Source organism: Vidua macroura, chromosome 7, assembly GCF_024509145.1.
Source record: "Vidua macroura isolate BioBank_ID:100142 chromosome 7, ASM2450914v1, whole genome shotgun sequence".
NCBI classification, from domain to species: Eukaryota; Metazoa; Chordata; class Aves; order Passeriformes; family Viduidae; genus Vidua; species Vidua macroura.
The window spans coordinates 21,284,975-21,311,966 of NC_071577.1; the positions used below are offsets into that span (position 1 = coordinate 21,284,975).

At 38.7% G+C, this 26,992-nt stretch overlaps 1 protein-coding gene across 1 annotated transcript; it reads right to left on the bottom strand.

The window, feature by feature from the left end:
• Positions 1-1,698: 1,698 nt before the first annotated feature.
• PPIG (peptidylprolyl isomerase G) lies at positions 1,699-26,533 on the bottom strand. The gene is made up of 13 exons (XM_053982840.1): positions 26,364-26,533; positions 18,715-18,794; positions 18,520-18,594; positions 16,350-16,457; positions 15,842-15,886; positions 13,888-13,975; positions 12,736-12,765; positions 12,506-12,645; positions 6,673-6,877; positions 4,830-4,997; positions 4,268-4,352; positions 3,334-3,470; positions 1,699-3,010 (listed from the first exon to the last, which is right to left on the bottom strand). Exons 2-13 carry the CDS (start codon positions 18,773-18,775, stop codon positions 1,891-1,893), a joined length of 2,262 nt encoding a protein of 753 aa, XP_053838815.1. The 5' UTR covers positions 18,776-18,794; positions 26,364-26,533; the 3' UTR covers positions 1,699-1,890.
• Between the last annotated feature and the right edge of the window lie 459 nt (positions 26,534-26,992).

Here is a 26,992-nt window from a genome sequence, read left to right on the forward strand (position 1 = left end):
TAAGCTGCCACACAAATTTTCTGAAGCCTAACTTTCTACCTTTACTCTTACTACAGTCCCCCAAAGTAGGACTACAACTTCTCCAAAGTCCTACCAAGTTCAGAAATCCACTCTATAAAGGTCTTTGGTTCACTCCTCTGAGTTCTCTTAAGTAACTGCTGTGTCATCCACCCACATGTGGACTAGGAACATTTTTAAACCTGTGTAAAATGACCACTGAAATGCAAAATTCATAGGAGGTGTTTCTAAAACACAGAAAAAAGTAAAAAAAGCACTTGACAAACAAAGCAGCTCCACTAACTATTCTGCTAAAAAGTCACTCTACACACTTCCAGTTTTCTTCCTTTAAAAACATTGCTTATGTTGCTCTAGGTTTTCTTTTGTTTTCAAGACACAACAATTTTTCTTTAGAATAACAACTGTCTGGATCACAACGTCAAGCAAGCTTTGGCATTTCTCATAATCTGCTGTAAACAAATGCTGATCACAATGTGAAAATGTTAACAAACTCATTACCAGGACAGTAAAAGCAAGTTGTTTCATCTAGTGAAAGATTTGGCAAAAATTTCAACAATTACAGTATTGTTTTGCTTTGAGACAGGTTAAGATTAATTCTTGTCGCTTCCCTTTATGACTTTCTAAGTCGTAAGATTTGCCAGTCTTAGATGTGAATAGTTTCATGGACTGAAAGAAGCACTGGGGTTTGTACCAAATCTATCCTTTCAGACCACTGCACTGAGTCACCACATACCAGCTGCTCTTTGGGGATTGCACATATGGGGGCACTGCTGCAGCAGCACAAGCCAAACTCCTTCTCTTCCACGTGAAGGCGTGGTGGTGAAATACAAACTGGGGTGGGACCTAGAGGCAGGAGAGGAAAGCAGAAAAGGGAGGGAATTGGTTTCAGGGACATAGTAGAGAATGAGAAGGAATTCACAGTTACATTCTTTAGAATGAGAGGAAACAAGGAAGAAAGCAAATTTCAGTTTAACAAAAAATTAAGAACATGTTTTAAAACCTTACTTGAAATTCTGTTTCAACCACTCCAAAAACCAGTACTGGAGAACTGAAAGAGTTTTCTCATGGACTTGTTAAGAAACAAAAGTTGAAAGGATTTCCTAGTTCCTTATCTGACACCACTGTAAATTCTGGTAATTTGTTTCATCGCTGTGCATCCACTAATTAAGCAACTGAGGCAGGGTAGTCTGAAGCATTCATTTCTGCAGTAGACAACATGAAAGCATGGAATGGAGACATTACAGGGGAAAAAAGTTATGCTGATGAGCATTTAAACATGTTTTTTTAGGACAAGGAAATAACTCCCAAACACAGGCGACTGCCTTACTACATGAAGGAATTTTACTGCTGGCAGTGACAGAAGTACAAAGATTTACTTAAATTAATTCACTTTGTGATTACAATAAAAACTAATTTACCTCTACAAATACTTTTCCTTAGGATTTATACCTACTGAAAAACAGATGTGGCAAGACTGGAGTAATGGACACCTTGCAATATTCTCCTAGCCTTAAGATGACATGTAGTTTATCTGCAGCTTTCTTCTTCATATATGGAACAAGCCTCTTCACAGGCAGCCACTGCTTGCATTGAACTATGTTCATCAGGTAAAAAATAAAAGTGGCATGGAAGATACCTTTCTAGCTGACAACACACAAGAAGGATACATAATCCAATGAAATATTTAAAACACAGCACACTGTATTACACATGTAATTTGTTTTTCATTTCAAGTTTATTAAAACTTTAGCAGTACAAATGATCCAGGTTTTAGATTATCAAAAGACCAAACTGAAGTCCACATCTTTAAAAAAGGCGTTCCCCAAAACGTCTCTAAAACTTTGAGACAATGGAAACATTAAGTCCACAAACTCATCCATGCCTGTCATCATCTGTTCCAGGACTTGTTTCACGATCAGACTTTTTATCCTTACTAGGGGCATGATCTCTCTCCTGACTCTTTGATTTTTGGTTTATTTCTTTTTCTGCTGAGGATCTGGTCTTTTCCTTTTCTTTACTGCTGCGCGAGTATAATTTTTTTGATTCTCTCTCTTTGCTACTTGGTCTCTTTTTTGAGTCTGGACTTCTATCCTGATCTCTACTAGACTTCTTCTCTCTGCTAGATTCAGGACTGCTACTTTCACGGCTTTTTGAACGCCTCTTCCTTTGGCTTTCACTATCATTCCTCTTATATGAGCTTCTACTTTCCCTATTTGAATACCTCTCTCTGTTTCTGCTTTGACTTTCATCCCTCTCTGAACTCCTTGATTCTCTCCTCCTCCTATTTTCTCTTCCTCTGTATTTATCTGGTGTATCTCTCCTTTCTCTGCTTCTTGATCTTCCTCTCCTTCTTGTTTCTCTATCTCTGTTCCTTGAATAGTCCTTACTTCTACTGCGATCCCTGTCCCTGCTTCTTGATCTTCCTCTCCTACCCCTATCTCTGCTTTTGCTTCGATCCCTCGTTCTGCTGCTGGAGCTGTGTTTTCCTCTAGCATGCTCACGCTCTTTGCTTCTTGACTTGCGTTTCTCCCTGTCTTTGCTCTTCCTATGCTCTTGTTCATTACTTCTGGAGCCTGCTCTTTTACTTCTCTCCTTGCTCCTACTTCTTTCTTTCTCTCTCCCTCTAGAATCATAGTGCTTTTCTTTTTCTCTACCTTTCTCATGGTCTCTCTCTTTGCTTCTTGATCTTAGCCTCTTTTCATCATGTCTGCTGTGCCTGGAGTCTCTTTCTTTACTTTTTGATTTCTCTCTGCTTTTACTATGGCTTCTAGATTTAGCTCTCTTCTTGGCTTTGCTTTTGTTATGCTTGTCATCTTTTTCTGAATTTCTTCTTGTCTCCCTGTCTTTACTGCTGGATTTGTGATCTTTTTTCTTCTCTTTTTCCCCTCTTCGGCTTGGACTTTCAGAAACTTGCCTGTGGTCTGATATTCTTCTCTCTCTTCCTCTTCCTGGGCTCTTTTGATTATCTTTCTTGGTTTCATTTATTTCACTCCTTGGAGAGAAGAAAATACAATTTTTAAGAAGTTTTCATTTCCCTCCACTCTGAAAAATTAAACCAGAAGTGAGACAGCTTCACAACTAAAACTTCACATCAGATCATTTTTATTAATACCTGTATTTGCAGTAGCATGGTTAAACTCACACGCAATTAAATTATGGAATAATCAAGTCAGCACCCTGGCTTCTTGAAAGCAATTGTTATTGAAAATCCAAGATAATCGGTATTGCTTTTAAATAAACAACAACAAGAAAAAATTAAGAAATAAAAAATTTTTAAAAACCACGTGCACATGTTCCAGAAAGAAATAGTCTTACTTGTCTCCTTTTATCCATCTTTCTCCACTAGACACTCTCATTCTTTGAGCTCTTTGCATTTCTTGCCTCCAATGTGGAGGAGTTTCACTGCGCCGGAATCGATCTCTCGACCTGGATCTGGAAGGCGTCCGGTAACGCTTGGAGAAGAAAAGAGAAAATCATGCCTTAGTTTGAATTTCAAAAGCTGTAATACCTAAGTACGATTTTCACCCCTGGTACTTGGTGCTACATAGCGTCTAACCTGACACTTCACATGTACATACCAAGTTTCCACTGACAAGTTACTAACTTACTGAAAATGTGTCTGACATTTAACTAAAGAGGGAATACACAAAGTCTGACCAAATAACTGATTTTAAGGCAAGATCTACATCAGGATTTTTGTAGTCTGATGAAAGGTTTTCTGCTTCTTTTAATTTGCACAAATGCTAATGTTTGTTTACTAACAATGAAGATCCCTATCTTTGACAGGCAATGCAAAAACAGTACTTCACACTTGTTAAGGATTTTACTAAAAACTTGAGGGCTAGAGACTTCAGTTATTGAAAACATTTGCTACATGCAGCACATAGCATATGGCTTCACAATACTGCAAGAGCCAATTTGACAGCCCCCCCCCCTCAAAAGGGGAAGAAGTCTTCCCCACATTCTTGGCACTGATGTTATTGGTTCTGTGTTCACTAGAATCTGTCTTGAGCTAGTTCCATCCACCAATTTAAATATTACCATATTAAATTAAAAAAAAAATATTTTAATGGTTTTTTCTCACCCCCTTCTTCTCTTTTCTGTCCTCCTTCAAGCCTCAGTCCTCAAATCACTTACGATGCGCTTCTTTTTTTAAAATCAACTATCCCAATGAATATGATTGGTAACACCAGCAGTGAGACTGTGCTACCACCTTGCTTATTTTGAAGAACAGATTACAAACATTTACCCTTGGTCCTCTTCCTTTTATTTTCCTTCCAGATCTGGTGACTAACAGTCTTCTCTGGTATGTTGACTGTGAATTTGACAGATTACTAAAAATAATTTAAAAAGAATGATATTGTTTGTACAATTAAAAAATAAGGAAAATCAATATTAAAACCTCTTCAGAAACTAAATGAAAACGCACAATTTAATTTTACAGCAGACAGTAACATCTACACAGTAAAACTTCAATTTGTGACCACAATAATTTCACAAGATTTCCAGTTTTTTCCATTTTTGAAAATAGAATAAATTATAGACTCAGACTGGGCAGTTCCAATGGATGCTAAATGAAATTAAGCCAGCCATTATACATTCTTTACTCAATGAAACCATTTTCAAAGACTAAGCCTTTGCTCTAGGGCAAAGACAATAATTTCCAATAAACGGAGAAATCTATTTTTCATCCAGCAGTGCTTACAAGACAGAACTGTTCAATACGGAAAGGATTCAACATTAGAGTTCTAAAACAGTAACGTGACCATAACATTGCCAGCACATAGTCAGACTTAAACCAGATATATTACCTCTCTCTTTCCTTCTCTCTGCTTTTCCTCTCTTTTTCTTTCTCATCTACTTTAGGAGGACTTTTCCTCATCAGGAACCGGTTTTCAGGTATAGGAGGAATTTCTTCAGGACGGACAGTAGATAATGGCTGTGCTTCAGTGTTTTCATCTTCACTTTCACTGGATGAACTTTATTTTTGTATAGAAAATATGCATAATGAGTTATTTGGATGAGGGAAGACTCTTCAATCTATTTAAATAATTAAGAAATTCTCTTCAATATACAACGATACCACAAGAATCTCAGAAAACAGAGGTATTTCAGAAACAACTTGTTTCCCCCATGATATACTTGTTCCAAAGTATACAACAGCAGTAGATTTCTGACCTATACTTTTTCTCTTCTAATTACAATGGTCCAACACTGAACATGTACACACCCTCTATTCAGATACAACTTTTTAGTTCAATTTATTTTCTTTTAAAATCAATCTCAGGAGACTAAAAATTCAGATTACACAAGCATATATAACCGTCTACAAACTATAGTAATTCCAAGCAATTTACAAACTTCTGTGAAATGGGCTTAGGTGTACAAAAACAGTATTTAGGTAGCACTGCCCTAAGTGAATATTTCTTAAATTTCACTGCTAGCTTAGAAAAATGTGGCTTGCACTGTGTCCTGGGGTGAATTTATGATGCTTGTATCCCCAATCATCTGTGCTGTTTATTCTGGATATTAGGTTCTGCACCTTTAAGAATGGTCTTGAGAGCAAAGGAGGGGAGAAGCAGCCCAGAATATGTTACCAGAAGCTGCACTTGCTGCCCTGCTTCTTTATCCTGGACTGTGTAGTCTGCAGCACAGTGAGACAGAGCTCTCCTTTGCTTTTAGTTAGTTTTTAGCTAGCTGAGGCAGTGAACTTCCCTGGACTGTGGTTTCTCTTTCTCTTGAAACTGTTCAAACCTGCTCTGGGCTGAAAATGCAGAAAACCACCAGGAGCTCGCAGCTGTGGCCAGCGGGGCCTGGGACGCTGCGTTCCAGCACCACAGGGACTGATAACACACTGGGTGAGCCCAGTTACAGCCCACGACAAGGCCTTTCTGAATTTGTCATCTCTTCAGAACAGCAAGAGGTTTTACTGTTTAATATTATTCATTTTTTATGCTTGTGAATACTTTGCTTGTTAAATAAACAGTTTTTTCCACTTTTCTCCAAGGAAATCTTTTCCCAAACCAGTTAGGGGAAGGGCCACTTGAATCTGCTTTTCTAGAGGGACTCATTTAGGAGTTTCCTCCCAAATTTGCCTTAAACCAGGACAAACTGACACAACTTTTATCTCACACTAAATATGATGTAACTATTAGATTCAAAATAACATTCTCAGAAGCAAGACTGTTTTCTCAGTTTTATTATCTTCCAGTGAAACTGCAAGAGTTTTGACATATCAGACCAAAAAAACTTAAGTACGGTAATTTATTAATTTTATATTTAATTTTGCTGTATTCTTGCATACTACATTTTTCTAAGTTCCATAGCATATGGTTCAAACTGAATTGTACAGAAGTAAATTTATGGCAACAAACTATACCCTACCCATTTCAAACCTACCACCCCAGCTTTTCAAGCCAACTGAAGTCTTAGTTCATTGGTTTACTCCTTTACATGCTGCAGTACATAGTCATGTGAACATGACTCTTTGCATCATATCAGAAAATTTGTTCTTGTATATGGAAGCCAACTATCTCCCAGACTGCAAAACCTGCATTGCTGGTTTACACAAATATATAGTCTGTAGCTATTCAGACAAGAGAACGGTACTCTATGGTGTATATGCAACAAAACAAAACAAATCTCAAAACTGACCTTTTCTTGCTTTTCTTTCTCTTTTTCTTTTCTTTCTTATGTTTCTTGGAATTTCTTTTGTGTTTCTTTTTTCGTTTTTTAGACTTCTCTTCTGAAGCACTCTCAGAATCCGATGATGAATCAGAAGATGATTCTGAATCGCTTGAACTTTCCGAGTCGCTGGATGAGGAAGATGACTTGTGTCTCTTCTTTTCTTCTTTCTTGGCTTTAGATCAGAATAGCAGAGACACATTTTAATATCAAACACTTCTAAACTAATCTCAGAAAAATCACCCATCTTGTATCTGTCATAGATTCTTATAACTGTGTGATGAGATTACTTCATCAAAAAACTTAAGAACAAAATGACATTTTGGAAAAAACATTGTTTCTCCATAGTACAATAAGGGATATGTCTAGAAAAACCAGACATTTTCATAATTTGGATTTATGAAACTAAATCTAAAATTTATACTGTCAAACGCAGAACCATGTAAGTTTTCTAATGATGTTTTATACAACATAAGCTACATACAAATAATTCTTTAAAATTTATTTTATTTACATAAAAAAAAATTCTTCAGCTTCAAGTTTCACTTGACTTCATCAAATCACTAATAAGAGAAATTTTGAAGCAGAAAATAAGAGGTACAGATTAAACCAAATACTCACTGACTTAAGTTCACTATCCTAATTTGTTGGGTCTTACATTCAGAAAGCAGTGATACAAAGAGTGGTGAAAGGTTTCTTCTTCACAGTGATGCAGAAACAGTGCTGGAAACACTCGCTTCCAGTTAAGGCTGAAATAACACCTCTGGGTGACAACAAGCTAGCTGGAGCTTAATTCACAGAACTGCATCAGAGAAGTGGCATATATCCCAACAGAAACAATCCTGGCCTCCTTTCATGGTCATACACTTTAAGGATACTTTTTTTTCATGTTACATCCTTAACAAATCCCCACATTGGTAGTGTGGATGAAATTCAACCCTATTGCACTAAATCTCATTTATTTTTCAGCTTAGCATCACAGACACAAGTCATAGCTGTGTGACAACTGAGATGAGCTCAGTTGGTCAGAGCTTGGTCACAGCACCAAGGTTTGACCCTGGTATGGACCAACCATTCACTTGGTCCATAATTCACACTCCATAAAAGCTGGACTAAAGGATTCTTGTGGGCCCCTTCCAACACAGAATACACTGCAATTCTGTGACTTACACATGGTGTTTTCTATGTGGTTATTCACAAGCCTCACTTGATACAGACTAACAAAAGCCTGAAAACCCACTGAAAAACTTCTTTCACTCACAGAATATATTGGTCTTCCAGTCACTTCCAGGTGCAGTATAAACTAGCAAGTACTCTTACCAGTTTGGAGCAGCCTGCTGATTTGAATCAGCTAATTCTCATCAGAAGCTTTTAGGGCTTCTTGAAAAATGCTTCCAAAAGACAATTCTCTATGCTTCTGATTTCTCTTGTATGTCCAGACCAAGACAACTGCTCTCTGTTTCCAAACTTTTGCTCAACATCCTTTTTTTAGCACTACATTTAATAAGAAGTCTCTGTAATGTTGTGTATCAGTTTTAGATTGCCTAAATACATACGTATTTACAGAAAGTAATGACTACATATTTATAAAAGAAAAGCAAACATTTTTCTAAATAATTTCAATCAAAGGAGCCAGGTGTAGGCCAGGTGGCAATGAAACAAAAAGAAGAATCTCACCTCACCTCTAAATACTAAGTATACAAAAAGTATTAAAAAAGTTAAATGTTTCTGATGTATTACACCCTCAGTTTTGGTCCATTCAAAGGGAAAAAATCCTCATATGGCACCATAGTGTTTCTTACATGCTTTCATTATTATTTAATTATTAAATGCAGTGATTTCCTGTATTTTCTTCCTCCTGCATATGTTTTAAGTGTGTCAAAAAGTGTATAGAAGTGTATAGAAAAAGTAATAGATAGAACTGGAGGCAAGTTAGGGAGCTGCTACTACAACAAATATAATGTGATTCTTAACGTGCAGCAAGCTGTCAATAGGAGATGTATTTGGGAAATCCTATGGCAGGTAGGGAGTAAAATGGCATGGGGAAAAAAACCCCAAACTAAACAGCCCAGAACTAGTTACACAGCAGAGTATCTGGCAAGAGGGTTTGGATGTACTTTCTGGTACCATCTATCTATCTCTGTCCAGCAGCAAATGCTGTTTTGAGTACTGAACCAACCTGGTACTGTACAACTACAGATTACAACAAATGAGACCAATCCTGGAACATGAAGGTCATCAAGAAACAGACCTCTATGTACAGTCTAAATGTTTCAGCTCATTACCTTCAGGATCAGCTTTCAACTTATGACAACATCTGAAACATACATCACTTCCTACTCTGTTCACTGTGACCTACAGTATTTGTCAGACTTTGTGAGCTCCCATGATCATGCTGCATGACACAGACAAGTACTCTGCACCTCAGCTGCTTAGAGTGAAAAGGGCTTAGGTGCACAGAAGTAAGTCTTACATTAGCCCCATGGCTTGAAATTAAGAAGTGACTAGACCAGAAAACAGTTGGGTTCGGGCATAAAAGTCAGAACAAATCATACCATCTTGTAATTCACAGCAGTGACAAGCACATAGTTACTTTATAGCAAATCAAATAACCTTATAAATTATGAATGCAGCCATAATCTACCTTAATTGCAGAAAGCACACTTTTACAAGCAGTGATTCTACAGGGAGATCTGTGACATCAGTGAAAGTCATTAATCAAGTCTAGCACTGCTCCATTCTGCTCCATGCAGAATGCCCTAGAAATTCACTTTTTGTGAGGAATCTTCACTAGAGGCTCTCATGAAAAACTGCCCACTGCACAAAGCCATTTAATTTTTTTTGTTTGTTTTGAATCAGAGTGTCAGTGTTTTACAGTCTTGATATGTGTCCCAGATGACTTTGGCTCAGCAAAGGTATATGACCTCAAATAGTGCAGCAGGCTTGTTGACTAGGACCTTTTCTACAAAACTGGTACCAAACTCCCACCTGTCCTTAAGAAAATTAACATAACGTTTTTTGTTCCACAGTTTTTCTTGTGAGCTGCATTAGCTTAGCTAGTCTGTAATAACCTTTCTAAATACTGGGTTAATACTTTGCTTTCTTCCTTTTTTTTCTTCCCAGAACTTAGGATTTTCCCTAGAGCTTTAAGATCTTCTAAAAATTATACCACTTGGCCAGAGAAATTCTTCTTTTATATTTTTTTTTTTATCTTCTCCTTTTCACTTATTCCTTCAACTTTAAGGAACTAAAGAAAAAGAAAGGAAAATATGACAAACATTCAACTTTGCTAGGTGATCAGCCTCCCATGTTAAAAGCTTATCTAGGCCTCTGCAATATTGTAGTTGTGATCATTGTATCATTCAATTTACAGAATCCAGTAACATAGCTCTGTTATCATCCACTCATTCCTAAATAAATCCATTTCTTCCACCTAAGGAGATAATTTGCATAGTTGATAAAGCACTTCATCTGGATATTCACTGTGTGAAAAATCAGATCACCTTCCCTCAACTTTAACCTATGACAAAACCACTCATACCAAGCACCTTGCTTTTACTGTGATTCCGTCTGCTAGTGCCAGCTTACCTTTTAAACCCAGGTGTCAGTTCTATTTTCATTCCATGAAGACCTAATACCTTTCTTTGTGTTGTCTACCAGACAAGCTCATACAATAAATATTTAAGACTCCCTTGCTATCCTAATGTACTCTCCCCACAAAAATTCACCACTGTGGTTCCCTCACAGGCAATCTCCTTATTCCTTTGTCTTAAAATTAAGTTCTTAAAAGCAGCATTCCCTGATAATTGCCTCATAATTTATAGAATCAGTTCCTTTTTATCTCCCATAGTACTGTACCACAAACAGTTCCACTGTTAGATGACTCTGTTGATGATCTCACATGACACTGACTGCATCCCAGAAACTGCTCCTCCTATCTGGATTCCCCTGCCAGCAACTGACAAGTCCAAGGACCTCTCCTGCTCCACTTCTGACCTTTGGACAGCAGCTTGTCAGATTTGCTTCAGCTGATGTGCTGTCACACAGTTTCTCCTTTTTCTACTGCTTCAGGCCAGCATAGCTCATCAGAGGTTCCATGCTGGGCATTTAGTGAACAATTCCAGCCATGCTGCCATCTTTCAGAGTACTGGCCTAGTTCTCACTGTAGGTCTTACACACAGCCTTCCCCTTTCAAAAACAGGATTCTCTACACACTAGAATTTCCACGATGGCCTGTCACACAGCATCTTTATCACGCTGGCTGTGCATTAGTACCCATCAGGGCCATTGTCTTCCCCCACACTCTGCTCTGCCCTTCACATGCCTGATCCTGGTGCGTAAGGCTTCTTCTTCTCCAAACATTTCTACTGCACATCATTATCTACAACTAAGCCTTATAGCTTTATAGACTGGGCTATCCCATCACCCATCCCATCAATTCCCCCCCTTGGCACACCAGGCCAATCATAGAAACCAGAGCTGTTACAAATGCAGCAGTACGGAGTCAGAGGTACAAAAACATAGACAAATGGGTAAAGGCAACACAAGTCAAATCCCTCCAGAAGCCTGTTCTCTTTTAAGAGAAGTTAGAGGGAAAACAAAATTTTTGTATTTATTTCACACACTCTGGATGACAAGCACTTTAAAGCACTGCGTAAAGGCTGCAGGTCATCAGACTGCTCAGTGACAAAAGTTTCATTTAGTCATTCAAGAGTTCTAGAGTGGACTTCAAAGAGAGTGTGATGATCCAATGAAGACATCTATGCAAGTGGGTATATCATCCCCTAGTTTCACCCATCCTGTATCTGTACTGCTTTATTTTCTAGTTACAGCACCTGTGCATTTCCTAAGAGATGCCATGCTCTGGAATACTGTCCAAAAAAACCGTAATTGTATCCTAACACATCCAGAACCTTTCAGAAGTCAGGAGCCAAAAGATAACTTTGCTTGGAATTCTGTGGTATTGAAGAGATCATCTCAGATGCCAAAGTCATTCTCCCAAATATCATAAGAAATGAGCAAAAGGAGGTGAAAAAACAAGAAGCTGAAGTTCAAAGGCTTGTATTTTCCTTTGCCCAAACAAACCATTATTCTTGTGCTGTGCTTCAAATTCCTTGGTGCAACCCTTCCCAGTACATAACAGAACGTGCTAAGAATGAAGTAGCAAACAAAATAAGCATCTTGGCTTTCTGCTAATGAGATTCTCCATGGTGACAGGAACATCTTACATTCTGCTTCTCTCAGAAAATAAGGCTTGATCCAATCTCTCATACTATGTTCAATTCTGCAATGGCAGAGCAAGACATACTTTCCAAAAAGAAAGACAGGTTCTGTCATATTCCTCTTTAAGAATAATTTATAGTAACTTATAAAGTGTATAAGCTAAAGAGCCAAACCCAGACTTTTATAATCTAAGTGCCTGTTTTGAAGAGTTACCTTAGGGCAACCTGAAACAAGTTCAATGCCTTCCAAAGAAGTACGAGTTATCAAATAAAGTCAGACTGCCACCAATCTTCTTAACATAGCACTCTACTCAACATGACAAGTGCTTGCCAGCTTTGTACTAAAATGTAGTGAGTATAAGAAAATTTAATACAGGAGAAGCTTTGAAAAAAGCAGGTATGACTGTTCTTTAATGTCTTTTGCATCAACAACTTGTCTTTAGAAGACAGACTGCTCTGCGATGTTATACACCTCTTCACCAACCGTGCCATCATCTACCACAAGTTTCTAAATATTTTTATAAGCAGCCAGCATGGAAGAAAACAAGCAAAATTATCTCATATGTACAGTTCAACTTTACCTTTGGATTTTGGAATTAACTCTCCACAACTCAGTATGCGTACTTCAGCGTATGGTTTACTGGATGCATCTGTTTTCTGGTTTTCTATTTCTCTCACAACTTCCTGACCTGAAATGACTTGTCCAAAAACAACATGATGCCTGAAGAATGTGAAAAAAAAAGTATTCTTAGCACTTAATTTTCTCAAGGCAGTTCTCAAAAAATGTAAGAAGAAAATAAGAGATATTTACCCATCTAAATGAGGTGTTGGTTTAGTTGTTCTGTTGTTTCCAGATTTTAAATTAAAGAGAAAAAACAAAATCAGTATTAATGAAAAGCAGTCAACATTCAATGCATGTAATCTACACATAGGAAGGTGAACATTATTTTGAATGCACTAACAAAATTGAACAAAACCAATATATATCAGTCTATGTTTGTGTGCAGTTAAAAATATTTAATGTTTTATATGTTAAACTACCTATTTAATGAAACACTGATTGTTACATTTTACTGGAAAAAAACCAGTTACATTTTACTGGAAAAAAACCAAAATTGCACATAAATATCTAGACAGAATCCTCACACAGGATATAATAAGTTTCTACTTATTGAATTATATAAATACTACCAGGAACAGATACAAAAATCTGCAGGAAAAATGCAAATAACCTTTTTACACATCAGAAAATAACCAGAAAACTGGAAGAAAAAGTATCTGCATGTAGAGATTACATGACACAGAAGCAGAACTGACTCTCAGCTTTCCCCTCTACTAGCATTACTAAGACATCCATGTCACCTATGGAAGAGTAGAACACTGAGATGATTGGAGTAATGACCATTTAGAAATCCCAAAATCAGGTTTTAATGCTGACATCCACACCTCGTTATGTTAACTAAGGCCATGAAACATGGGTAAGAGTGATGTATTTTGAGAATATTTTCTGTAGATAAGTTAGATTTTAAAAGAGTCTCCTGCAATGTATTTTTAGAATTTAAGTTTTACCTATAATTAAGACTGGACTGGAAAGCTATTTTGTGATTAAAAAAAGCCCTCTACTATTTTGGAGAATCCCCAGAGCTATTTTGCCACCTTCCTGAAAACAATTTATTACAATACTAAGAATTTTACAGTAAATGAATAGGTTTGCTTTTTTGTCCAAGTTAGAACACAGCTACTGAAAACTACCAAAGGGCCTTTTGCACAGAAAATTAAATACAAATAAGCACATCAGGGGTAAAAATAAGTACATTAGGAAAATGGCTACTTCCTGGCAACCTGGTAAAAAACCATCAACTTTGGCTTTGCACAGGAGCTAGTCTTCAATATTTAAAAGGATTCTCTTTACAGCTTACAAATAGCAAACCATATATACATTTCAAGACATTTCAATACTTACATAAAGAACTGTGAACCATTTGTATCTTTCCCTCGGTTGGCCATTGAAAGGAGAAATTCTTTGTTGTGCTTTACAGCAAAACTTTCATCTAAAGAAAGTGTTTTCAGTTACTTTTTAAGCATACGATATATGCTTGGGTAAATGCTATCATCTAAGTAAATGAATCCTAATTAAATAAATCTGTTCGTCTCTTGAATGAAAAGTTGTATTAAAAATAGACTAAAAATAACAGTTATTTTAAAAACATCATTCTGTTCATTCTATGTAACAAGGAGAAATATGAATCCAATTGTTTATAGCCTGAGAGGAAAAAAAATTAAAATTTAGTATTCTCGCACAAAAGATCTGTCTCCTACCAACTTTAACAGAGATGCTTAAGTTGTTGCTCTATTTTTCTTTGGAACAGAAGCTGTGTATTAACTATTAATAAATCCCTAATTTTCAGGCACTTTGTTGTTCTGGGTTTTTTTTGGGTTTTTTAAAGTACACATAGATAGTTTGATAGTAATCCCAAACAACTTGTTTGTCTGACAGACAGAGATGAATTTATCAAGTTAGTCATTAAGAAAATTAGTTTAACTTCAATGAATCCTTCTTATGAGCAAGGAATTGTTAACAGTTCAAACTAAATCCCAACAAAACTACGAAATGAAAAAAGTGTAAAATGTAATCACTGTTCTTCATTTAAGACACCTGTAAGAAATAATCCTCTCCCTTCTTCCCCAAAATAGCAAAAAGGCTTTTGGGGGGAAGGAAACTCTGCAGACATGAGGACATTTGTTCAATATTGTTTGGATACAGGTGGCAAGAGGAAGTATTAACAAAGAAAAATATACAATATTCATAACGCTACTGTCACTAGCCATGAAAGGGATGGTCCCACTCACTCTCCAATCACTTGTACAATAGCATCAAATGTCAATCGAATCCCATGGTGCATTGGTTAATTGATCCAGCCAAGCTGAACAGCCAGCCTGCTATTGTCAGAAGTGGAGGTTGTGCTCATTTTTCCATTTCTCCCAGCCATACATCTCCTCAAATCCAGCTACCTATTTGTGTTGGTTCTTATGCTTGCCAAACAGGATCCACTCACTAACATGGGAATATATAATTTTTTTTTTTTTTTTTGCTGCAATAATCTTTAGGCATTTTAGCAAGCTGAATAAGGCTAAAGTTTGATCGGAGCATCAGTGCAAGGTAAGGCCTCCTCCCTCTTTTGGCATTTGCAAACTGTTGATTCCACTCAAGGTCTGATATAAACTTGCAGCCTGGCCCAACTACAGCAGTGAATAATTATTGTGTGTACTGCAAGCTCAGACAACAACCAGTGGCAAAAAAAAGTATCCAGGAGGGGAGAGGGGTTCAACCTTGCCTGGGTGGCAGCTACCCAGCACCTGGGCTTAGGTGTAACACAACAACTGCTCCAATAAACACAGATGCTCCACTACATTCTGGACAAACACAGGCTGAGAAACACAGCAACCATAATTTTTTGTGCAACACTGGTTGAGAAAGAAACAGGACCGTGAGAAAACAAAAAGCTCTATCTTTAATTCATCTTGGGTTCAGGAAAGCAGGGTTTTGTGCATTTTTAAAATAAAAATTTGCAAGGAAGCCCAACCCCATCCACACCTTTCTCCTTTTCCCTCACAGAGAAGACCATCCCCAGCTTTTAGCTAGCTGAGCAAGCCAAAAGTAAATGTCTAAAATCAGCAGTAAAAATATAAGTCTGGTAAAAGGGACAAATACAAAGGAATTCAGTTTTAGTTTTTCATTCATTAAAATGGTTCATATTTTAAAAGCAAAATAACTTAAATGGGACAGTCAAAGGCCTTCAAGACCAGACAAGATCTTTTAAAAAAATGGAATTCAGGTTTACAGAACAGAGACTACAGAATGTAAAGGAGATTGTTTATTTTAACATCAAAATAGAACAGACTGATAGAACTCTTACCTTCAAAAAAGCCACCATAAATGGATTCTCCTCCTCTGCCATTTCCTTAAAAGAGGAAAAGTGACAGTAAAAGTAGTAATTAAAGGAGTTACATTATGTGGAAGGTGCTTCATAATACTGATGTAATTGCATCCAAATCAGTGACATAATTCTTCAAGATATGGAAACACAATCAAGATGCATCTTTGTAATCCAAAAGCAAAAATCTTGGAAAACAAGAAAGTATTCTCCTCTGTATTCACCAACAGTCTCCCTTTTTTCTTTATTTCCCAGCAGCAGATACTTCATTCTCACACTTTAACCTTTCAACAGCAGGTATTTCGTTCTCTGAATACTTGAGATAACTTGAGCAAAAGTGTGTGAATGCACATATAGGTTCTCACACAGAAGAAAGGGGAAAAAGCAGTGATATCTGTCAGAGAATAATTAAGTAAATGGTTCTACATAGAACTTTTGCAATGTTTTATTACATAAGTGGCAAAGTTTTATTTAAAGATTCCTATCATACCTTCACTGAAGTCACCTCCTTGGATCATAAAATCTTTCACAACCCTGTGAAACAGACAACTTTTGTAATGCAATGGCTTTTGGGTGGACTTTCCTGTACCCTTTTCACCTAAAGAAGAGAGTGAACAAAACCAAAAATTACTCTCTGCATCTGTAGAATCTTCATTACAAAAAAAGTTCTATGTAAAGCACTCAACCAAAATCATCTTCTAGCTTGTGAGGCAGACACCTACCTGTAATACCAGTAATAAACTGGCATTTAAGAAAGCAGAAACTACTGTCTCTGTCTCTACAGTTATACTAGAAGAACTCCTTACTGGCATTAGTATACAACTCTGGTCACTTCCATGCAGATTGACTGAAGCTAAACATCCAGTTTACATTTATGACAACTGGTATTGCTCAGAAACATGCAAGAAACAATCAGATGTGTAGTTAAAACACGGCAAGGTTAAGGTACCAGCAAAACTTGCAAGAAAGCCACAGATGCAGGGGGAGGGAGGAGGACTCTCATTCCCTCCTCCACTCATGATGACAACTGCCATCTTCTGCTGTTTAAACAAACTCTGCTTCAGCTACAACACAATGGCCTCTCCCTGCTCAAACAGAGAAGATTTCTGCTGAGTTAGCAAGATGAATGGCTCATGGTGGGTCCTGTGAAGGTAACAGTAAGGTAATCAGTGGGACTTCTCAGGGAAGACCACTTCCTCTTCATGCTGGCAAATTGTTAGACAGCATCTTCCTATAATCTTATTCTGAGCAATTAAACCAGCAGCTTTTGCCAAGGGCAGTTCCTCCAAACTTACAGACTGGTGTCTTCACATGGATTTCACAGAGAAAAAGCCCCACTTTTGATAGCAACTCTGATAAATGTGAAGCTGTGTATGTTCCACTAACTGAGTATGCCAGGAAAACATGGAACTGTCGACCTGTGTTTCATGAAGACAGCTCACACTTTTCAAAACTTCCAGAAAAAGTTATGAGTAAGAAAAACAGAAATTAAAAGTTTGATTAATTTGCTAATGATCAATATCAAACTTTCTGCATATTTTTCTCACTATTCTTATACGTGTTAAAGCAGCAAAATAGTTCAGGATCTGAATTTGATTATGGATGTCAGTAACAAAGGATGAACTTAGTCATACTTGTTGCTGACCTGAAATGCTGTTGAAGACTTCAATTCACAAATATAAGGCAGTAGTAGGGAGTAACACCTTTATTCAATAATCTGACCTTTGGGCAATTGACAGCAGATCAAGAATGCCACGGTCTTGTATTAACATAGTCACAGCCATTAAAAATCATTAAAGCTCAAATCTGTTAACGAATTTTGATAATCTGATTTTGTGCCATTAGACCTATTGTCAGATCAGATAATGTCTGCATTCCTGCAGACATCCTGAATGGTGTGCTACATTAATGTAATCATGTATCCACACCTGATCCAGGTCATATTAGTACTGCTGAGGGATTCACTATTAACAGCTACAGACTCTGAAAAACAACAAAGATGGAAGGAAAGGAACTAGAAAAAGCTGAAGACAGAAAGCAGATATGCTATTTATGTATTCACAAAGTTATTCTTGCGACAATAAACTCAAGTTTTGCTAAGCTGTCAGCATTTGCAACAAACATATGCAGACTACAGGAAAGTAATTCTGTTTGTAAATGTTTCCAAGGGAGAATCTTCTGAGTATTTTACACTTTCAATTGGAGTAGAAATCACCAGTGTCCATCAAGAAATTAAAATAACAAAAAAAACCAACTGATAAATACAAGGATCACCTTTCAAATTCCACAAAGTATCGTAAGACTGAAAAGTAAATCTGCATGGTTGACCTCTTGTTGGCTACCTTTCAAGACTGGATGATGTTATATAATGTGAACAGTAATATCTGTGCTAGTAACAGAAAATCAGCTTACTGTGCTGTATTTAAAGCTGGTTAGTATATACTCCCTACAACACACTAAGTCAAAGCTACAATTGCTTTGACTCTACATCATATGTGTAGGATCATATGTGTACCAACAGCTAAATATTCAGAGGTGTCAAGAACCAATGCTGAACTTACTTTCATATTCAAGAAAATGTCACTAATAATAACAGACATCAAACTAGTTAACATGGCATTACATTAAAAATTACAGATTAAATAGTAAAATCTACAAACCTGTGCAAAGGCAGCGAAAATTCTCACATGTCTTTGGACACACATCTGAAAACAATTCAAAGACCACTCTTCCAGCTAGAAAAAAAAAAAAAAGAAACCACCGTATTTATTGTGAAGTTAAATGGTATTTGTAGTATTCCTATAGGTATCTCATACGAGTATCATGCTACTGAATTGATACATTCATTTTCTTACCGGGTACATTGTTGATGGCTATGTCAAAAAAGCAACGAGGTCTCTGGACTTTTACTCCCATGGCTTCAGAAGTCTAACTACTGTAAGTAAAAAGAAAACAAAATTCAGTTTTTCCTTCTGTGTACTGAAATCATGTGTAAGTCAATAGAAAAGTCAATAAAAACTGCAGAAAAGCAAACAAAAAACCCCAGACAGCAAACATTAGCATTTTTTGAAGTTCAAAAAATGCCAAGTACTTTACATCATTTTCATGTGTTGTAGCCCCAGATGAGTGATTTTCATCATGTTTGCTGCAATAGCATTAAATTTAAACTTGAGTGCCATATTTCAGGTGGGGAAATACAAAAGGAAAAGATACTGTGAGATATGGGCAAGACTTTAGCATTCAATTTTCAAATGTCAGTATTTCCTGGATTCCTGTCACGGCAGGAATTGCTGGCAGTTACCAGGCATTGCTCCAGTTAGGATTCAAACCATTCTTGACAAAAAAAATACAAGGGTGTAGCTTGTTCCACAACTGCTGCTAAGTGAAATTATTTTGGTTTTTCATTGTCTCTTTTCCTTTCTTATTATTGTTTATCTCTTGGGATACCATCACTGGTAACATTTAAAAGATGTATAGATTCATAGTGTTGCTTAAGGACATGGTTTGGTTGTAGACTTGATGCTGTTAGATTTACTATTGGACTCAATGGTCTTAAGGAGTTTTTCCAGCCTAAATGATTCTGTGATTCCTTATAGAGAATTTTAATGCATCTTTTGCCTTAGACTATATAAATCCTTTTAATTTTGTGTAACAAGCTATGTCTTAATTGCATTTGCATCTCCAACATTCCAACATTATGCACAACCATACTCTTTTGCTTTTCTAAATCTCTATCCTCTCTGAGTTACTTCAGACTGGGAAAAAAAAAACCAAACAAACAGTGACTGCAAAAGGATCTGTAAGACAGGAATACCTTTTCCAGAACTTGGAATATAATCCACACATTTTCAGTCTTAATTATTTTTTATTGCCAGAAAACATGGCTCAAATCTAGATGACATACTGCACACATCTCTCCTAAAGCTGCACTTATAGCTGTGTCACAGAACATCCTTGAAAAATTCCATTGTCACCATCTGCCACTTTCAGCATATGAACAAGTGGCTGTAAAAAATCAAGACAGCAGTGTAATCATGTTAGCCTATATTCTCCCTACTTGTGCTGTCACTCCTAACATTTTGCTAGGATTACACAGCAAAAAATCCCAAGAACAATGCAGGACTGGTTTAAATTAAAACACCACTCAGTAGTTCATGTGATTTTTAGCATGAGAAGATTTTTAAAAAATTCAGAATCTCACTAGATATTTTCTAAGTGTGTAACAAATACATTCATAAACAAAAGCCAGACACTGGTCCAAAGCAGCAGGTTTATCTCAGTCTGCTTGAATTGAATTAGCATTTCTCTCCTATTAGTACAACCAATTTAGTAGCCGGCAGATAAACAAATAGAGAAGATGCCCATAGCTGAAAACTCCGATGCCATCAGGTCAGCAGGAGGCTGCCCAGGTCACCACAGACTGCAGCAGTGCAAGGAAGGCAGGGTGTGCCCAAGGGAGGGGATCAGATAGAGGGTGTGGACAGGCTGCTCTCAGAACTAAGACCAGCCAAAGCACAGCCACTCACTGTCAGGGGCAGAACAGACTACACAGCTGCATGGGGATACTTTTTTCAAGGAAACGTTTCACAATAAATGCTGTAATAAATATTGTTGGGTGCTAGAACTGCCATTTTTAACTGAACTGAGACCTCTAAGGAGCATCAGTACCATAACTGATTGGCTGCTTGTACTCGAACTTCAAGCATTTAATTCTAATGCTTAAGTGAGAAGGAATTTCCTGCTTTACAAGCAGTTTGCTTGAGAAATGTAGAGGTATGCCTTAATATTTATATACAGTATTTAACATTTATATACAGTATTTTAACCAAAATAAATGACAACTATCTTAATACGTGACACAATTTTTATTTCAAACACTGGTAATGACTAAAGCTACGCTGTGAAATGAATATAAATATACCTATGTCAGTCAATTTTTAACTCTGTTTTGTAGACTGTGGGAGAGGGAAATCAGAAGTAAAGAATTCTACCCAACTCCCTATCCCTACCAAGTTTTCTCAATTTGATGTTTTTCTACCTCTACATTGTTTCATGAAGAGTGGAACAAACAAAGTTAGTCCATATTCTAACCATTACCTCCAGTGTACCCTGCACTGTCCCTAAATCCTCCAATAATATCCCCTAAACACCAGCTGCACTAGATTCTAAATGACAGGTATGGCAATGGGTCAGTATGAACCCCCTGAACGGACACCAGGCCAAGCAAATATATCTCACTCTCGAGCTCATGGAGCCCAGAAAACCAGGCTAAGGTATCAGTGACATTTATCCTACCTACCTCACAAGTCAAGTGAGCATTTCTTCTCCAATATATTTAAGTATTCTTTGCACTGTTATTTCAGTCAGACCTTTTCCTGTGCCACAGGGCAAAGTACCAAGTTACAAATGGTCCTTAAAAGTAATAATTGCTATTCATGTAGTAATACCAAACACAATCTTCTACGTACTGATCATTTAAAACCTGTCCGAATTACAAGCAAGTACAGGGGGTCTGAATGTTAAATACAAAATCAACAAAGAAAACCACAAAAAATATGCCAAGAATAAAGTCAGAAAATATCAACAATGAAGTCAGAAAATCACAAGCTCAGCAGCACTACATGTGTGATAACAATAGGGCTTAAATGATTTGTGCTATTTCTCTCTCAAAATTTATTTTCAGTTAGAACATCAATATTCTTGACCCTCAATACCCTGCATTTTTCAATTGTGAACTTGATGGAATTTCACTAGTGAAAGGAATATGAATTTTATGTGAACCCAAAAGATGCTTACTATACATACATTCAAAAAATGTGCTATGGAGGACAATCTTGGCAAGTCAGATCACTTTTTCCTTCCAATACTCTAAAAAAGGACAAAATATCAGCCCAAGTACTACTCTGAAATTTTCAAGTTATTCATCATCCTCAACCACCTTCCATTTGAAGAGGCTCTTACTAAGTCTAAGTAGAATTTATAACCAAAAAAAACCCAAAGCCAACCAAGCACCTAGAACATCACTTCAGCATATCTAAAAAAAGGGCTTGTTTCTTTTGTGTCTGAAAGTAGAATTACAGTTCAGCTTAGAGCATATTGGTATTTGCTGACAAATACACCAAAAGTATTTAGTCTTGTCAGAACAGCTGCATCCACAACCAACATTTCACCAACTGTGTCCCCCAGGGTTCACATTACTTCACACCTCCGTCAGTCTCATTATTTTGTTTAAATACTTGCAGGATAAAGCTGGCCAGCTCAAGGCCAGGCTGCCAGCAGCTCTTCTCCTTCAAAATGATCTGTGCCAATGGAAAAAGGTAACTATCCCAAACTGTTCACAAGTATCTTTCTGCCAGGGATTATCACTGATATTCGTTGATGTGTTTAAAAAGCACATCTTGGGGAATTTTATTTCCAAAATCACCTGTGCTAGCAGGGATCTGGTGGTAATAATACTTTTTAACACATACTAGCGCCTTTTGACTGAACAGGCTAGAAAGCCCCCACAGATGCACATCAACTGAGTATCAGCATGTCATGCATCCCAAAGAAGGTGACAGCAAGCAGCAATACAGCAGTGTTTCTTTGTTTTATAGGAGGGAAAAAACAACCTTTTCTATAACTGCACTGAACTACTGATTTGTTTCACTCCCAGTACACGACAAAATAGTAAGCAAAGATATATTTAGTAGGAAAAAGATACATTGTGTCGTAGTCCTTCACTTGCGCCTATCATCACCAATTCTTCTAGATTTTTAATTTCTCCTTTACCTTGCCTTTGAACATCCTCCCTTGCATCAACTTACAATTACCTGCACTGATCTTCATTCAATGCCCAAACGAAGTAAACAAAGTACATAAATTCACATTCCTAGCATTTTGTTTCACACCATCTACAAAGGCAGCAAGACTAAACTACATTGATACATATTTCAAAGACAGGCATGTAGAATCTCCAGAAATGCATTTTAAAGCAAAACTTTGCATTCAGAAAATGCAAATGCACAAAGTGAACACAGAACATATATTCTTTAAGGCTGTGGCTGCAGTCATTTGAAGACAATATAAATGTGGGCTGATACATTTATAGAAGGCTCCTACATCCACGAGTTTAGCTTGCATAGAAGTAGCTACCTGGCTGCATAAAAACCACCCTTTCCTCCTCCCTCCACAGAAAGAAATGGCAGCAGCACATATCAGCCTAAAGTGATGCCAGAGGCACAGACTAAAAACGTTACAAGTTCTTTCCAGTACGGATTAAACTAGAAGTGAATTTATGATTGTGAAATGGGAGATATAATTTGTTCGTAGATCCATTCCTGTGGCAGAACTTGCAGCTGTGTTAGCATGATACCAAAGATGTGAACAACAAAACCCTAAACAGATTAACCCCCTATCTCCATAATTTCTTTAGCATTTTTCCCTAAACACCACCATCTTTTCCTCTGTACTTCATGATCTGAACACTCTGAATTAGCAGCAATGGCATCTAAGGAAATGATTTTTTTTTTCATTTCACTAATCAGCAGCACTGGATTTTTGTTGCCAAATTTAGGAATAACGTGTTACACTAGAACACATTTCAGATTTAGGATGACGTCTTTGCAATCACATGGATTTAACACACCTATAAGAAAGAAAATATTTGCTTCCTACACAGCTTTATGAAATTGATGCAGGAAGACTTTCAAGTCATCACTAAAAATCATGCATTATAAGCTTTCAATCTGACAGTCCCTTCAAAAGAAAAAACCACCCATAAAATAAAACTTTCAACATTTTTGCAGGCAAAAAGTGATTTACACCACTTTTCACCAGGCCTCCTCTCTACAACAGTGTTAGAAGCATTTACTGGACTACTGACATAGGATTTGTTTCCCTCTAAACAAGGAAATCAGACACCTGACAGTATCAACCATTGTCTTCCATGGAAATGAGGCAAGGGAGACTTAAGAAAATATCACCCTTAGATAGGCCCTGACTAAATATGCAGTACATATTCCTAACCCTACTGCACCGGTAAATCACTTATACCACTTTCAGTATGATTTTTTGCAATTACGAACATGAATTTAGTCTTCTTGCACTAAAGTATAAGGAATGCACACCCAGTTTTAACACCCCAGCTGGGAGAGCATAAAATTCAGCTGAGAAGGTAGTAACATCCTGAAACTGTTTACACAGAAATACATGTTCCTACTGGATCATCTCCTTTATTTTTCTAGAAAAGGGTTATCTACAATGAAGAATGTTAAAATATCCAACCTGTCTTGCTCTTGTCACTTGCAATTAAAAATCTTTGATGTCAAGTCTTAGTCATGATTTTCTATTATTTAACTTACATGGAAAGGACCTTTTTTCCTGTGCTATGATTTGTGAAAAAATACAGGTGTTTTCTGTCAGGTCTGTACACAAATAGGCGCACTTGTTGGTGTGAATTTGAATAGGCCTGAATCCATGAACTTTTATTTTAAAACTTAAAAAGTGCTAAAAAAAGGCAAGTTTATGCTTTGTATGAAAGGGGAAAATCATTTTACAGGGTGTAATCTCCAAGTCATGCAAATCCCACAATTAATTTCAGCAGTGGAATCCTTTCCTGTTACTGAAGATGAGAGTAAGGCAAGACAACCATGCAACATTAACAGACATCTCTGAATGCCAACCAATATTTGTCAACCATAACCAAAAAAAACCTTGTTGCATAATGTTTTATTCTCATGTTCTACCCCTCTCTCTACTCCTCTAGATCCCTTCTGTGCTTCATCCCAGACTCTGACCTAAACCTCACTGCATTAAAAGATGGCCACATTTTTTCCCTGGCACTCACTGACTCTCTTCCAAATGGAAGCTGGCTCCTAAATTACCATCGCATGGAGGAGTGAACTGGTAGTGGGGAAATCATGCAGCAACACAGTAAAATCCTCCACTCTGTTACATATTTTTTACTCTAGCTTCCCTCATAATCCTCAGATTTTCTGAGATCCTATGAGGAAAAAACCCAAATCTTCTCTTGATAGCAGCTTGATGACTGCTAGCTAATTAAAGCAATAATGTTTGTTTCACAGAAGAGGACTGAAAGAATGGGAAGTCTTAATAAGAAATATAGTCCCAAAGGGTGCTATCAGAGAACTACTGATGCTGCTATTCTTTTTATGCTACCCTTCAGATCTACTGCACATATTTATACATAATTTTTACAAACGGATAAATCAAGTTCTGTGCGTTTAGACAAACTAATGCTTCATAAATCATGTCTAACCTACAAATTGTTACGATATTTTTATCATGGTAGCACCTAAAAATCTGAGCCATGCTGGGCCCCAATGCAATGGGAATAGTGAAACAAAATGGTGGGGAAAAGATTAAAAAAACCCCAACAACATGAAACCACACCAAAAAACCCACTAGTAACATTTATCCTTGTTCAAAGAACAGCCTCTTCTGCTGACAATAGAGAAAAAACCCATGAAACCTCCAAAACAGTCTCTCAGAGAAAATACATCTTAGAAAACAGACTATATGCAAGATAACATTCTGACACTTTTCTTAAATCAGGTCTCAGATGACTACTAAATATAATTAACTTAACCAGTCAAATATTAGGAAACTACTGGTCAAAATGACTTTATCATTATTTATAGATTTTCTAATTGTGACTGGACTTAAAGGCAATGTTTAGCACTACAACAGATATTCTGTCCACACTTTCGTTTCTCATAAGTCTCTCAAAGCCTCTTCAAGGCCTCAAAGTACAGCCATATATACGCAGCACTTATAGTCTGGACATGGCTGCAAACAAAATGAGCCTAAAACTCAAACTCATGGAAGTCTTTGGAACGCCTTAGGAAATCCCTAAAAGAGAGAGGCAGAGGAGTCTCCTGCCAGACACAGTAGTTCCTACAGGCTCCACTTCCCTAGGAGAGGCCTGCAGAGGAGAGAACATGTGGCACGCAGACAGCCCCGTTCCTTCCTCGTCTAGGGGAGGAGGGAAGACTCATTCAAACTCCCCAGCCAGCACCCGAGCAGGGCGCTCGCTGCGGACACCGACCCGCGGCTAGCCAGGCTGCGGAGAGGCACAGCCGGCCTGGCAGACCCGATCCCCGGCGCGATGTGCGCCAGGCCCCGTGCGCCGCTTCACCCACCCCTGCCGCTCCCGCCTGCCTTGGGCCGCACTCGCAGCTCCTCACCCCCCTTCCCTCCCAGGGGCCCTCACCCGGGATGCGCCGAGCGCCGCGGTCTGCCTGCCCCCCGCACAAGGGCGGCCGGGCCTTGCGAGGGGCGTGTGTGAGGAGGCAGCGCGGGCGGCCGCCCCAGGCCCGCTCCGAAGCGGCAGCCGGGCCGGCCGGGAGGGGCCGAGGCTCCCGCGCCGTGACCGAGGCTCAGGCCCCGCGGTGCTGCGACCTCCTCCTCCACCGTCCGCCCAGCCCCCGGCGCGGCCCGGGCCACGGCCCTCACTCGGCCGCGCGGGCGCTCGGCGCTGCCCGGCGGCGTGGCCGGCACTCACCCGCTGGCGGCCCTTGTAGCCCCGCGCTGCTCAGCGCCGCGCTGCCGCCATGTTGGAGCTGGTGCGGCACGGACTGCGTCAGTGGCGGACAGGGCGGGAGCGGCGGCCCGGGGGCGGCGCGCCGGGGGCGGGCGGCGGGGTGCGGCGGCGGGAGCAGCGTTTCCCCGGCCCGGGCACGGTGCGAGGGGGTCGCGAGCAGCGACACAGCCCAGCCCGGCGGCGTGGGCCGCTCGCGGGGAGCCCGAGCGACTGGGGGAGGGGCTCCCGCCTCCTCGGCCTCGTCAGCGGCGCTCCGCCCCTCCCGCGGCCCCGCCGCCGCAGGCCCGAGCGGGCGCGGCGCGGAAAGGAGCCGGAGAGGCTGGAGCGCGGCAGGTACACAGGCCCTTTCTAGCCAAACGTGCTCGAGAGTAGTGCTGGTCTTCCCCGCCGATGAGCTCACGAAATGGCCAAGGGTTGGTAAATGAACCGTCCTGCACGGTGCTGGAAGCGCACAGGGTTCCTCCAGCAGTACACCTCGCTAGGACTTGTAAAGAATTAAAATGGGAATTTAGGCCAACTGTGCAAAAAATGAGTAGCTAATAATAGTATCCCATATGTATGTATTGCAATTCAAAGTTAATGTATCTTAA